Source organism: Phyllostomus hastatus, unplaced genomic scaffold (genome assembly GCF_019186645.2).
Source record: "Phyllostomus hastatus isolate PE091 unplaced genomic scaffold, TTU_PhHast_1.1 phas_scaffold_216, whole genome shotgun sequence".
Classification (NCBI taxonomy): domain Eukaryota; kingdom Metazoa; phylum Chordata; class Mammalia; order Chiroptera; family Phyllostomidae; genus Phyllostomus; species Phyllostomus hastatus.
In genome coordinates, this window is record NW_025334018.1 from 12,877,552 (window position 1) to 12,889,864 (window position 12,313).

General features: G+C 37.5%; 1 protein-coding gene across 2 annotated transcripts in view; it reads left to right on the top strand.

The window, feature by feature from the left end:
- TRIM33 (tripartite motif containing 33) overlaps positions 1 to 12,313 on the top strand; it is a 97,539-nt gene that overhangs the window by 26,330 nt on the left and 58,896 nt on the right. For both annotated transcript variants that reach the window (XM_045816473.1, XM_045816474.1), the window contains exons 2-4: positions 10,690 to 10,808; positions 11,205 to 11,349; positions 11,513 to 11,645. In XM_045816473.1, coding sequence (XP_045672429.1) covers positions 10,690 to 10,808; positions 11,205 to 11,349; positions 11,513 to 11,645 — 397 coding nt within the window. The remainder of the gene's footprint in view (positions 1 to 10,689; positions 10,809 to 11,204; positions 11,350 to 11,512; positions 11,646 to 12,313) is intronic.

Sequence of the window (12,313 nt, forward strand, 5' to 3'; positions counted from 1 at the left end):
AAGAGAGAAACATCAAGGTGTAGTTGCCTCTTGCACACCCCCTACTGGGGACCTGGCCCCACAACCCAAGTATGTGCCCTGACCAGGGTTCGAACCAGCGACCTTTAGCTTTTGCAGGATGGCACTCAACTAACTGAGCCATGCTGGTCAGGGCAGTATGTATTTAATTTGATCTTTCAAACTATCAATTTGCTTCTTAGGAGTTGCCAGTTTTTCTTTCCTTTTTTTTCAGGTCTTCAGTTTTTGCAAATGTGGAAACCATGTTTAATTACAGCAGAACTTTTTTTCTTATATTTGTGATGTGTATTCTGACTATTTCTGAGAGTTCTCATTACTTTTTTTTTTTTTTTAAGATCTATTTATTTGTTTTTAGACAGGGGAAGAGAGAGAGAGAGAGAGAGAGAGAGAGAGAGAGAGAGAGAGAGAGAGAGAGAGAAACATCAGTGTGTGGTTGCTGGGGCCATGGCCTGCAACCCAGGCATGTGCCCTGGCTGGGAATCTCATTACTTTTTTTTATACTCAAGTTCTCTTTTGTTTCTGCCATTAGTTCTGCCTCATTAGGAGCCAGTCAGCTGGTTTTGATTGTCCACCTTGGTCTCCCTGAAGTTACTGAACCTCTTCAAATGGGATATACTTGTTCTTTGTCTGTTAGGAGTATAGCTCCCTTTTTAGGGTCAGGTTTGGCGGTGGTTGTGTGGTGGTTATTGGTGAACCAGTACACCATGGAGGACACGATAAACTTTGTTTTGGTGTCCCTGTACTGAATGTGTTTTCACATTAAAGACCTTATCCCAAGAGTAGCAGAGCCTTACCGTTTCCCCATCAGCTAGTACGCTGGGGTTGGGGCAGTCTGCTCCCGGGACTTACTGATGGAGTTATCAGTGCAGAGTTCAGATGGACCCCCAAAGGATGCAGTGAATGAGCAGATGCAGTGGACCCCAGTAGCCATCGAATCCTGGGTCTTCATGGTCATGGCTCTAGGTTCTGCTGGGTCTTTTCAGCTCTATACTTTTTTCCCTCATAAAAAGAGAAAAGAAAACCTAAGTGCATTGAGGTTTTCCCAAAATCACATGTGTAGATAACGCAAACTGGAGCTCTCTGTCCTGTGAACTAGACCCACTAAGATGCAGACTTCTTGCAGTTTTGAATTAGAGCACTTGATTTCAAGAAGCATTTGAATTCTTGAAGTTTCTGGTTATATCACATTGTTTTTACCTGGGTTAGTGAAAAATCACTTATTTAAATTAGATGTTCAGTACTTTTTCTGTGAAGGACTGGATAAACATTTTAGGCCTTTGTGGTCCAAATATATCTTCATAGCGTTTTCCTTCTTCCTTTCTTCTTTCCTTTAAAAGTATAAAAGTCATTCTTAATAAATTACTGGCTGAACTGTTTATTATTGTTTAAAGTTGCATTTTTTTATAGCTAGCATGCTATGACCTGTCCATATCACCAATGAAAAAGTGTATTACATACTTTTACACAAATTTCCAGTCTGAAAAATCTTGGGTACTTTATTGTAGATAATGCTGTGTATTGGAATTACATTAATACATTTGATAATGAACTTACAGTTTTCTGACTATGCAGGGGTTCTGAATTTTAATTTAAAGACTGATATATATTTAGGAATTAAACTTAAAGAATACCAAGGAGCTTTATGATAACATCCACACCTAATGCATTTCCTAAATATGTTTTGTTTCTTAAGTTTGATAATGTGTCAGGTCTTATATGTTTATATATACACATAAGTGGCCATATGTAGCTCTGACTTCATTTAAGCCAGCTTTATATTTAGTGGTAAAATTGACTTATGGAAATTTGCTGGATACTTACCAGCATAGTTTTAAATACATTACTATGTGGTGTTATTCTGTAGGAGTTAAGCCAATTTTGATTATACATTAATTTCAGTTGTTTTCTATATTATATCCAGTTTTTCCCTGCATAAAGCAGTATTCTTTATTCTGCATCTGATAGCAAATCATTGTCTCTTCCTTGTTTTGATTGCCAGCTTTTTCTAAGAATGGGCAACATTCAACATTCCACATCTCCAACTCCCCTATTCTTAATACTAAAATCTTTCTGCTGCTATCTCCAGTGCTATAAAATTTCTGTAGAAAAGATCAGTGACCTATTGCTTCATAATCTGGTTATTATTTCTTTGTTTCCCTCTTAGCAAATATATACTGCTTCCTAGGTGCCTGTTACTGTGTGCATGGGGAAAGGAATAGCAATGAACAGGAGACAGGTATGCAAGGAGGAAGGAGGAATTAGCCTTGGGAATGCTGATACTTTTCTAACTCGGTGCTCCTGGTACTACCTGATAAAATTACTATTCTCTTCAGCCTCTTTTTCCAGTTCCCTAGATTAGTCAGTTCAGACTTTCAACACTGAGCTCATTAGACTCTTGCTCTCATCACTTGATCTGGCTCCCTACTTAAGTAAGCAGAGACCATAGGTATAAATTCCCCTCCATTCCCTCTTCCACCTTGAAAATGTATCAGTATTTTTTTCATTCATAATTACTTTCTAGTGGAAAGGAGAGGGGAATTGATGATTGAAGGTTTTAGACTAACTGATCCAGAGTATAGGAAAGAGATGCTTGAGCTGAATAGAAAGATTTTTAGGTCATACTGAGTCAACTGACATTTAGAGGTTGTGTGCATTTCTAAAAGTAAATTGGTCGAGTGATGAAAAGTCAATCATGAGTGGTTAATGGAAAAAGTAGTCGACCCCGTTTGATTCTCATTTATTTCAGTATAAATGTTCAGTGTTTGTGTACCAGCTTTTGATGTGAAATGTACTTGTGATTTACATTTGAAACTGTTTGAAATGTCTCTTAAATCTCCAGAGCTCCTTTTCTGTTTGACTTGTAAATATGGGTGTGCTGAAGGGTGCTGTCCTTGATTCTGTTCCCCCTCACTCATCTTAACTGGGCTTTAGATTTGAACTACTTACAATGCTGGCGGTTCACTCTGGAACTATGCTAAACATGATCTATCTAAAAGTTACTATGTTCTGGCTAAAATTGCTTCTCTCTCATTTTGTGTAATTGTGTAATTGTCCGTGAATTACTCACACCAGAAACTTGGTAATCGTTTAGAATGTGAAATGTTTTTCCTTGTTTTAACTGCCGTGTCTCCATCATACAGTCATCATCAAGTCATTCGGTTTTGCCTCTAATTTGTTCTCCATCTTTCTTTCATGACTGCCTTAGTTTAATCTCTTATTTCATTACTAATGGACCAGCCTTTTAACTAGAGAGCTGGTGCAGCATAGGTTTTAAGAGCAAGGGCTATATATTCATATATCATAGTTTCAGATCTTGACCCTTCCCCCAACCATTATTTTACATTGTCATATGACCTTAAGACTGTCACCTGAGGTCTCTGAACCTCAGTTTCCTCACCTTTGAAGGGGTGATAGTAATTGAACCTACTTTACATGGCTATTTTATGAGGACTAAATGAACTAATACATATAAATTTCTCAGTGATATTGCACTGATGGATCTTACAGTAAAACCTTGTATTGATTCAAATTTAGATATACTTTGACCACGATGGTCTCCTTGTTCTCAAACAGGCAGGTTAAAATTTTTCCTGGAGTAAGGACAGAAGAGCTGAATTGAGCAAGGAAACATCAGAGAAGGGACATGGGTGACAGAGTCCCTGTGTCCCAGTGGTTCTGAGCCAGTTTTTATGAATCAAATGGGGAAAATGGCCAACTAATGAGAGATTGCTGGAATTCTTGCTGATATTTTATAACTGTTGTTTTCAAAGTGTCATCCTTAGAACAGCAGCTTCAGCCAGGTGTCAAACTACAGTCTAAGTTTGTGTTAGTCTTAGTTTGGCTGGCAAAGAAAGCTTACACACAGTTATTTCACTTTCCAACAACTGACTCCATTTTATGCAGTTACATTTTGGGGCCTCATGTATTTTGTCAAGGAAGAGTTTTACCTTCTTTTTAATTAACCTTTTATCTCAATTGTCCCTTCATATTGTAATTAGAGTGGGTTTTTTCAAGCTTTAGTTAGAACAATTATTATAGTTTGATATATTAATTTCATTTTTACTTCCCAAATTAATATGTATATTTACTTTTAGTCCGTGCATATTTAGATATCAACATATATTATTGATGCCTTTGCTAATTATTTTTAATATTTAACTTCTAAATATTTTTCCATATTCCTAAGGTAAATACTGGATTGAACGGTATAAAGTTGCTGTATTTGCAGATCAGAAGTGGTCTACTGTTGGTAGTTTTGTTTATTTTTAATCCTCACCCAAGGATATATTTACTGATTTGACAGAAAGACAGACACACAAAGAGACAGAGAGAGAGGAGGAAGAAACATTGATTGGTTGCCTCCCGTACATGCCTGACTGGGGATTGAACCTAGAACCTTCCGTTGTACTGGATGGCATTCCAACCAGCTGAGCCAGTTTTATATAGTTCAGCTCAACGCTTTATTAGTTTTTTCAACAGTGAATAAAACTGTTATAGGTCTGAAAACTGAATTTTCTTTTAGACTTGAATAATAGTTTTTTTTTTTTTAATATTTTATTTATTTATTTTTAGAGAGGGAAGGGAGGGAGATAGAGAGAGAGAGAGAAACATCAATGTGCGGTTGCTGGGGGCCGTGGCCTGCAACCCAGGAATGTACCCTGGCTGGGAATCAAACCTGGGACACTTTGGTTCCCAGCCCGCGCTCAATCCACTGAGCTACGCCAGCCAGGTGAATAATAGTTTTATCAGGACATAGATTGCTAGGTTGACTGTTATTATCTCTAAAAACTTGGAAGATATGCCTGCTACCTTTTGGTATTTTTTTACTGATGAGGTCTGTTGTTAGTCTTGACTATCTTCTGGTGCTCACAGTTATGAAGAGTTTGTGCTCCATCTTGGCTTTGTTTAGGTGTGGATTTATTTGTAGTTATCCTGCTCAGGACTTGAACTGCAGTTTGAGAACTCATTTATTCAGCTGTGAAATTCTCGGCTATTATCTCTTTAAATTGCGTCTGTGTCTCATTTCCTTCATGAGCTTCTAGAACTTCTGTTTGACACATGCTGGAGTTTCATTCAGTTCTTTAGCTTTCTTCTTGTTTGCAGTTTCCATCTCTCCTTATCTCTGCTAAATTCTATGTGATTTCATCATATTTATGTTTTACCTTCGTAATTTTATTTTCATTTATCTCTTGCTTGCTGTTTAATTTGTGTTTTGAGTTTATTCATTGAGTTTGTTTTATTTTTCTTTGGTTCTTTTTCATATTCACCCATTTTCATAGATGGTTGCTTTATAACCCTGAACATTTTACACATATTTGCAGTGTTTTTCATATTGCTTCTGTGATTTTAGGTTGTTACTTCTTGGTTTATCGTGTTTGTTGACTCACTCTAATAGTATTGTGTTTTTTTTTTTAAGATTTACTTATTTTTATTTAATTTTTTAAATTATTTTTTTAAGAGATTTTTTAAAATTTATTTTTAGAGAGGGAAGGGAGGGAGATAGAGGGAGAGAGAGAAACATCAATGTGTGGTTGCTGGGGGTTATGGCCTGCAACCCAGGCTTGTACCCTGGCTGGGAATTGAACCTGTGACACTTTGGTTCGCAGACCGCGCTCAATCCACTGAGCTACGCCAGCCAGGGCTAAGATTTACTTCTTTTTAGAGAGGAAGGAAGGAAGGAAGAGAGGGAGAGAAACATCAATGTGTGAGAGATACATGGATTGGATGCCTCTCGCATGCCTCCAACTGGGGACCTGACCCGAAACCCAGGCATGTTCCTTGACCAGGAATTGAATTGGCGACCCTTTGGTTTACAGGCTGGCACTCAGTCCACTGAGCTACACCAGCCAGGGCAAGATGAGATTTTAAGTAAGAACTTGAACTTAGGGCCGAACAGAGAAGAGAAACGTTGGCTTCAGTCTTGGGGAAGATGACCAGTATTATGGACTGGATTCCTTGGATTCCTTCTGGTTTATAGTAGATTTACTCCCAGTTTTTCATTCGGTGTTTCTGAAGTCTCAGCAAAACTGGTGTCAGGACATGAAGATGCAGAGCTGGAGGTCACATCCTTACTTGAATGTTCCCTAAGTCATTAACCACTGGACAGATTACCTATTTATTTATTTGAGAGGAATGGGGGAGGCACACATACACATCGATTTGTTGTTTCACTTACATATGCATTCATTGGTTGCTTCTTGTATGTGCCCTGACCGGAGATGGAACCTGCAACCTTGGTCTATCAGGATGATGCTCCAACCAACTGAGCCACCTGGCCAGGGCTGTACCTGTTTATTTGAAAAGGATGTAACTTGGGAACAGCCAGATGGAAGAGTTGCATAGGGCAAGGTATGTGGGAAAGGGCCCGGAAATTCCATGCCCTCTGAGTGTGCTGTACCATTCTTTCCCAATTTTCCCAAGTTCACCAGCCTGGAAGCTCCCAGACAAGCTTCTTCGTAGTTCCTTGACTTGAAGCTTCCTTCGGTGTACTGTGCAGATAATATAAACTTTGGTTATGTCTTTATACATAAAGCTTGTTTGGTGTTCTGACTTCTTGTGAATGACTCCAGGGATGACATGGACTTGACCCTGTTGTATGGCTTTGTTGAGGGACTTTAGTTATTTTTTACCCGTAAACCTTTGTCCTATTTCCAACAGGGGTACTGATGACCCCTGTGGCCCACTTGCATTGGTGCCTCACCGTTTGGGTTTTGAGTTTTTGAAAACTTTTTTGTTTCTAGAACTTGAAAACTTTGCCTCCTTGGGTGCAGATTACATATTTGTCAAACTACACTTCGTTATATTTTAGCCATTTCTGTATTTGAGTTGGAGGTCAGGTGGTCTTTCCACATCTGCTTAGTCGTCCATCTTGAGTGGAAGTCCACCAGTCAGTTTACTGAAACAAAGTCCACTTAATACTCTGGAGATAAAATAGTTTGTAAACTTGTGTATTCTGGCTTTTTAAAAAGTCTCCCTCACTCCTCGTCCTTTCCCATAATTACACATTTCAGTAAAGTGGCATTGAAAACAAATTCATCTAATAGACATGAATGGGACTCTCAAAAGTTGACCTTTGAAGTAATGAAATCAGGTCCAGGAACATTATACATAAAAGTGGTCAGAAGCTTGGGCTCTGGATTTGGGTTTCAGTTTTATATAATCTTCAAAACTCACCATGACAAATAGCACCAAGAGAGATCGAGTCTGGAGCACATTCATCTGATCTGCATATACTTACTACGAGGACATACTTGCCCATAAATTCAAATGGTAAATGGCTCTCACTTTCAAAGTAAACTTTTGCATAATTTTTAAGTTTATCGGTAAATATGGAAGCAAATAACAAAAAGTTGCCTGAAGAAGCTTTAACTCGTTTTGTCTTGGTGGTGAGACACCTTGGTTTCTGGGTAACCTGACGTAAATACTTACCATAGGGGTCCACAGACTTTTTTTCCTTGTATCTCTCATTGGGACTTCTTTAATGCCACAAGTTTCTGAATTAAGCTCCTGTGAAAATCTTTATGGCAGATAAGGGTCTTTCTCAGATGTATTCCCCCAGTCCTTGTGTACTCTGGGTTGGGTTTCTTCTGCAGTGTTCAGCTATTGTTTTGCATCTGTATTTCTTGAAATTGCTTGAATACTGATTTCTGTGCCTTGCCCCTTCCTCCACCTGAATTTTTTGGATATCGTGTTTATCTTCTAAATTCCTTAATGTTATTTTAATGTGTATTCGTATTGAGAAAAAGACTTTGTGTTGTCATTTACTGTGATGTCAGCTTGCCAGATTAAAGTAGAAATTTTAAGAATCTGAGAATTTACTGAGTTCAGAAATACCCCAAAACAACTGGAATGACTTGTATTAAGTCACTCACTTACACAGGTATAATGGATACTTTTACCTGGATAATACTTTTAATGGATAATATTGAGTGTTTTCTTGCTCAGAACAGAATGTCTCTCTATCTTTTGTATCCTTCCACAAAAATATTCCTTAATTTAGATGTTGCAAATTTCTTAATTTTTTAAATTATATGTATACATCAATTTATATGTAAAATTATAGTTCTTTTTTATAGTCTCCTATTTTTAAAAAATCTTTATTTAAGAGAGAAGGGAAGGGAGGGAGATTGAGAGGGAGAGAAACATGGATGTGAGAGAGAAACATCGATGGCTTCTCCCATGCACCTGGCGGGGGACCGAACCCACAACCCAGACATGTGCCTTGACTGTGAATCAAAATGGTAACCTTTCACTTTGTGGGACTAAGCCCAACAAACTGACCCTTGCCAGCCAGGGCTAGCCTCCCCCCCCCCCCTCTATTTTTCATTTCTGAACCTAGCACCTGCTGTTCTTGTTGTGCATGTTGTTTTATCCTTTCTGGTTGAGTTCGGGATCCCCAGGACCACCTTCAGGGGCAGTGATTGGCTAGGACTCTCAGGATTCAGAAAAACTGTTAGACTCGGGGTTATGTTTTATTACAGTGAAAGGATACAGATTAAAATTAGCAAAGACAAAAGGTGCATGGTGTGAAGTCCAGGAGGAAGCAGGAACAGGCTTCCAAGTATCTCCTTTCAGTGGAGTTGCACTGGGAGATACTTAATTCTCCCAGTAACATTGTGTTAATAAGCAGGAGTACTGCCAACCAGGGAAGCTCACCTGAGCCTTCCGGTCCTGGGTTTTTGTTGGGGGAGGGGGTCAGTCACGTAGCGGGTGCAGCCTTTACAGAACTGTCACCACCTGCTTGGACTCCAACCATCCCCAGAGGTCAAACTGAATACAGCATGGCCCAAGGTCTCGGGTATACAAAAAACACTCTTATCAAGGATAATATTCCGAGTCATCTCCAGAAGCCAGTCAAGGGCAAGTGTTGAGGACAGACTTCCTAGGTATGTATAGAGCTTGAGGAACTTAGGCCAGCCAAACAAACTCTTCCTTGCATGTTAGTAAATGTATGTTAACCCTTCAGTGCCACCTCTTCAGTGAGAACTTGCTTGGTTCACTGTGAGAAGTTAATGGCTCCCATTCTTCTGCTTCTACAATTGCATATGCTTATTTCCTTTGTAGTTATATTACACTCTTTAGTTCTTAAAAGGTTTTTGACTCAAGGCATCTCAAGTGTAAAAATACTTACATTCTTTTTCCCCTTCTCATCATACCTTTGACTTGAAAAATTATTTTTATATTTTCCTTTGAGCAAGATCTTTGTATTTTGTATTATAAAAACAGTGTTTTTTCAAACATACAATTACACACTTGAGTTTGTTTTAACAGTGTGCATGTGTCTACTGGGAGAACAATATGCCTACTTTTAGAAGGACATTTTATCGATGTTTCCACTTTTCATTAGAATTACTGTATAAGTTTCTGTAGTTTGTATATTCACAACTCTTAGGGACTCTTGCTAACATTCTAGTCTCTTTCTGGTGCTTCCTATAGCTGCATATGATATAAATGGTAAAAATTATATACTGGTCATGAACCCTTTCTTGAAGCAAGGATGTGTTATTTATGATATATCCTCGATTTTATGGCTGACACATACAGTTATCTATATGTGTTGACTGTTTGACTTTTGCATTGTTTTTTAGTTCTTAACTTTAACTCCTGTGTGCTACCTCAGCAGGCTTATCTGTTTTTACAGATGCTAGAACACTAGCCGATTAAAGCAGATGATTTTTCTTTCCACACTAGCACGAATTTAAGTAGTTCTGAACCAAGTCAGAATTTATAAGATGATAGACTGTGCCATAAATTTGGGGCCTTAATGCAATACATTTATTCTCTTACTGTTCTGGAGGCTAAAAGTTTGAATTCATTTTTTTTTCTTTTTTTAAGATTTTATTTATTTATTTTTAGATAAAAGGGTAGGGGGGAGAAAGGAAGAGAAATATCATTTATGGTTGCTTCCTGCGGGCCCCCAACTGGGGACCACCTTGCCTGCAAAGTGGCCTAGACTGGGAATCAAACTGGCGACCCTTCGGTTTCTCAGGTGGGCACTCAATTCCACTGAGCTACACCAGCCAGGGCTGAATTCATTTGTACTGGGCTGAAATCAAAGTGTGTTTCAGAGTCAAAGTTTTGTCAGCAGCTCGGACTCTTTGCAGTAGATTTGAGAAAAGAATCTACTTTGTCTTTTTTTAGCTAATAGTGGCTACCTGTATTTCTTGGCTTATGGCTCCATCTTAAAAGCTCCCATTATCAGTTGTTTTCTCCTTTTTGTGTAATCTAATCTTCTTTTGCTCCCTTCTTATAAGATCACTGGTGATCGCATTTAGGGCCCTTCAAATAATCTAGGACAACATTCCCATCTTGATAGCCTTCATTTAATCACATCTGCAAAATCTTTTTGCTGTGTACAGTGACAGTGACAGGTTTTCCAAGAAGTAGGACCTAGATGTCTTTTGGGACCATTACTCAGCCAATCACATATTATAATAAATACTTACTTTTAAACTTTTTTCCTCTCTTTTGTGTACTAATGCTTGCTTTCTCTTCCTAAATCAGAGTATCGTTTTTTTCCCTAATGGAATAACTCAGTGGGTTATTTTACTCAGTTCTCAATGCTCATTTCTTTGGTCTTGTCTGTTACATATTGATTGAGTAGTTTTTGTATGGGCATCATGCACAATTTTCCTGAAAAATAGTTCTTAATGTTATCATTTTGTGTTGTAGTTGGTGTAATACGGTGCCCAGTATGCCGCCAAGAATGCAGACAGATAGACCTTGTGGATAATTATTTTGTGAAAGATACATCTGAAGCTCCTAGCAGTTCTGATGAGAAATCAGAACAGGTATGCTTCTTAATTTTTCTTTATATTCCTATCTTGATATCAAAATGCAAATTATTAGAAAAACAGATTGTTACATAAATTAGACTAGTTCTGCTATAGTTTCACCTTTCAAATAGAAAATAGAGGGTATCTTCTGCATCTGCTCAGATCTGGCTAAATGAGACAATAGACCATTACTGAAAAATTGAAATTTTGTATTCTGAGATTTAGATTTTTACCTACCTGAATGTTTGATCTGGAAGGAAAAGGATTTTGTTAAGTTAAATGGTTAACAAAATAATTTTATATTAGGTGCAGTGAATTACTGTATTTGGAAGCAAGTTAGTTTTTACTTTTTATTTTGTGGATCTCTGTTTTGTAAATTTAATGTAGATTAGTATTTATTTCCTCTTTTAGGTATGTACTAGTTGTGAAGACAATGCAAGTGCAGTTGGCTTTTGTGTAGAATGTGGAGAGTGGCTATGTAAGACATGTATTGAAGCACATCAAAGAGTAAAATTCACTAAAGATCACTTGATCAGGAAGAAAGAAGATGTCTCAGGTAAGATAGAAGCAGTTTTAATGATTACTATTAATCTCCCTCTTTTGCCCCTATAGCATTTCTGCGTGTTCTTTTTAAGCTTTGGATACCAGTATCAATAAGAATTGTGACGTTAGACAAAAGTGTTGTTTAGTTTAAAAATATATGTTTTATTTTACTACAGAGTCTGTTGGAGCATCTGGTCAGCGCCCTGTTTTCTGCCCTGTACACAAACAAGAACAGTTGAAACTTTTCTGTGAAACATGCGATAGACTGACATGTAGAGACTGTCAGCTATTGGAACACAAAGAACATAGGTACAGAAATCATAATTGCTTATCAAGAAATATTATAAAAATCCTTAAAAAGTTCTTATTTTTCTTCCTAAAGCAAATATTTACTCCATATTTTTGTTTGTTAGCATTTTGATTCTCAATTTTGTATATTTCTTAAAATATGTTTTTGATAAGTTATTTAATGATTTCCACATTCATATCTAATAGTCTTATGATTTGTTAAAAATGTATTATAAGAGTTTGGGTTTGTGAGAATGGAGTTGTATTTCTTTGTTCTGCCTTGGTTCAGGTGCACTTTTTTCCCAGCACTGTGGTATTTAGGCGGTGGGCTGTCACCTAAAACAGTAATATTCCCCTGAGTGTGGATAAATGGTACCCATTTGAACAAAAAAGCATAAATATACCAATTTCATATTAGATACTACAATGTGTGGAAAAACTAGAGATTTATAAGCATCTAAGTAAGCATAGTTACTAATCCTTTAATAAATAGCTTAGTATTTCACCTCTGTTATACCCACAGAATTCAATAATAATTCACTTATCACCACTCTGTTACATTGTAGCTAGCTGTTCTGGAAATGTACTGAAATGTCTAGTTGTAACAACATACTCTAGTAATTTTCCCAGTTGCTATGACATCTATTTATTACAGTTAAAAAGATGGTCTTGCTTACCTATACAGCATT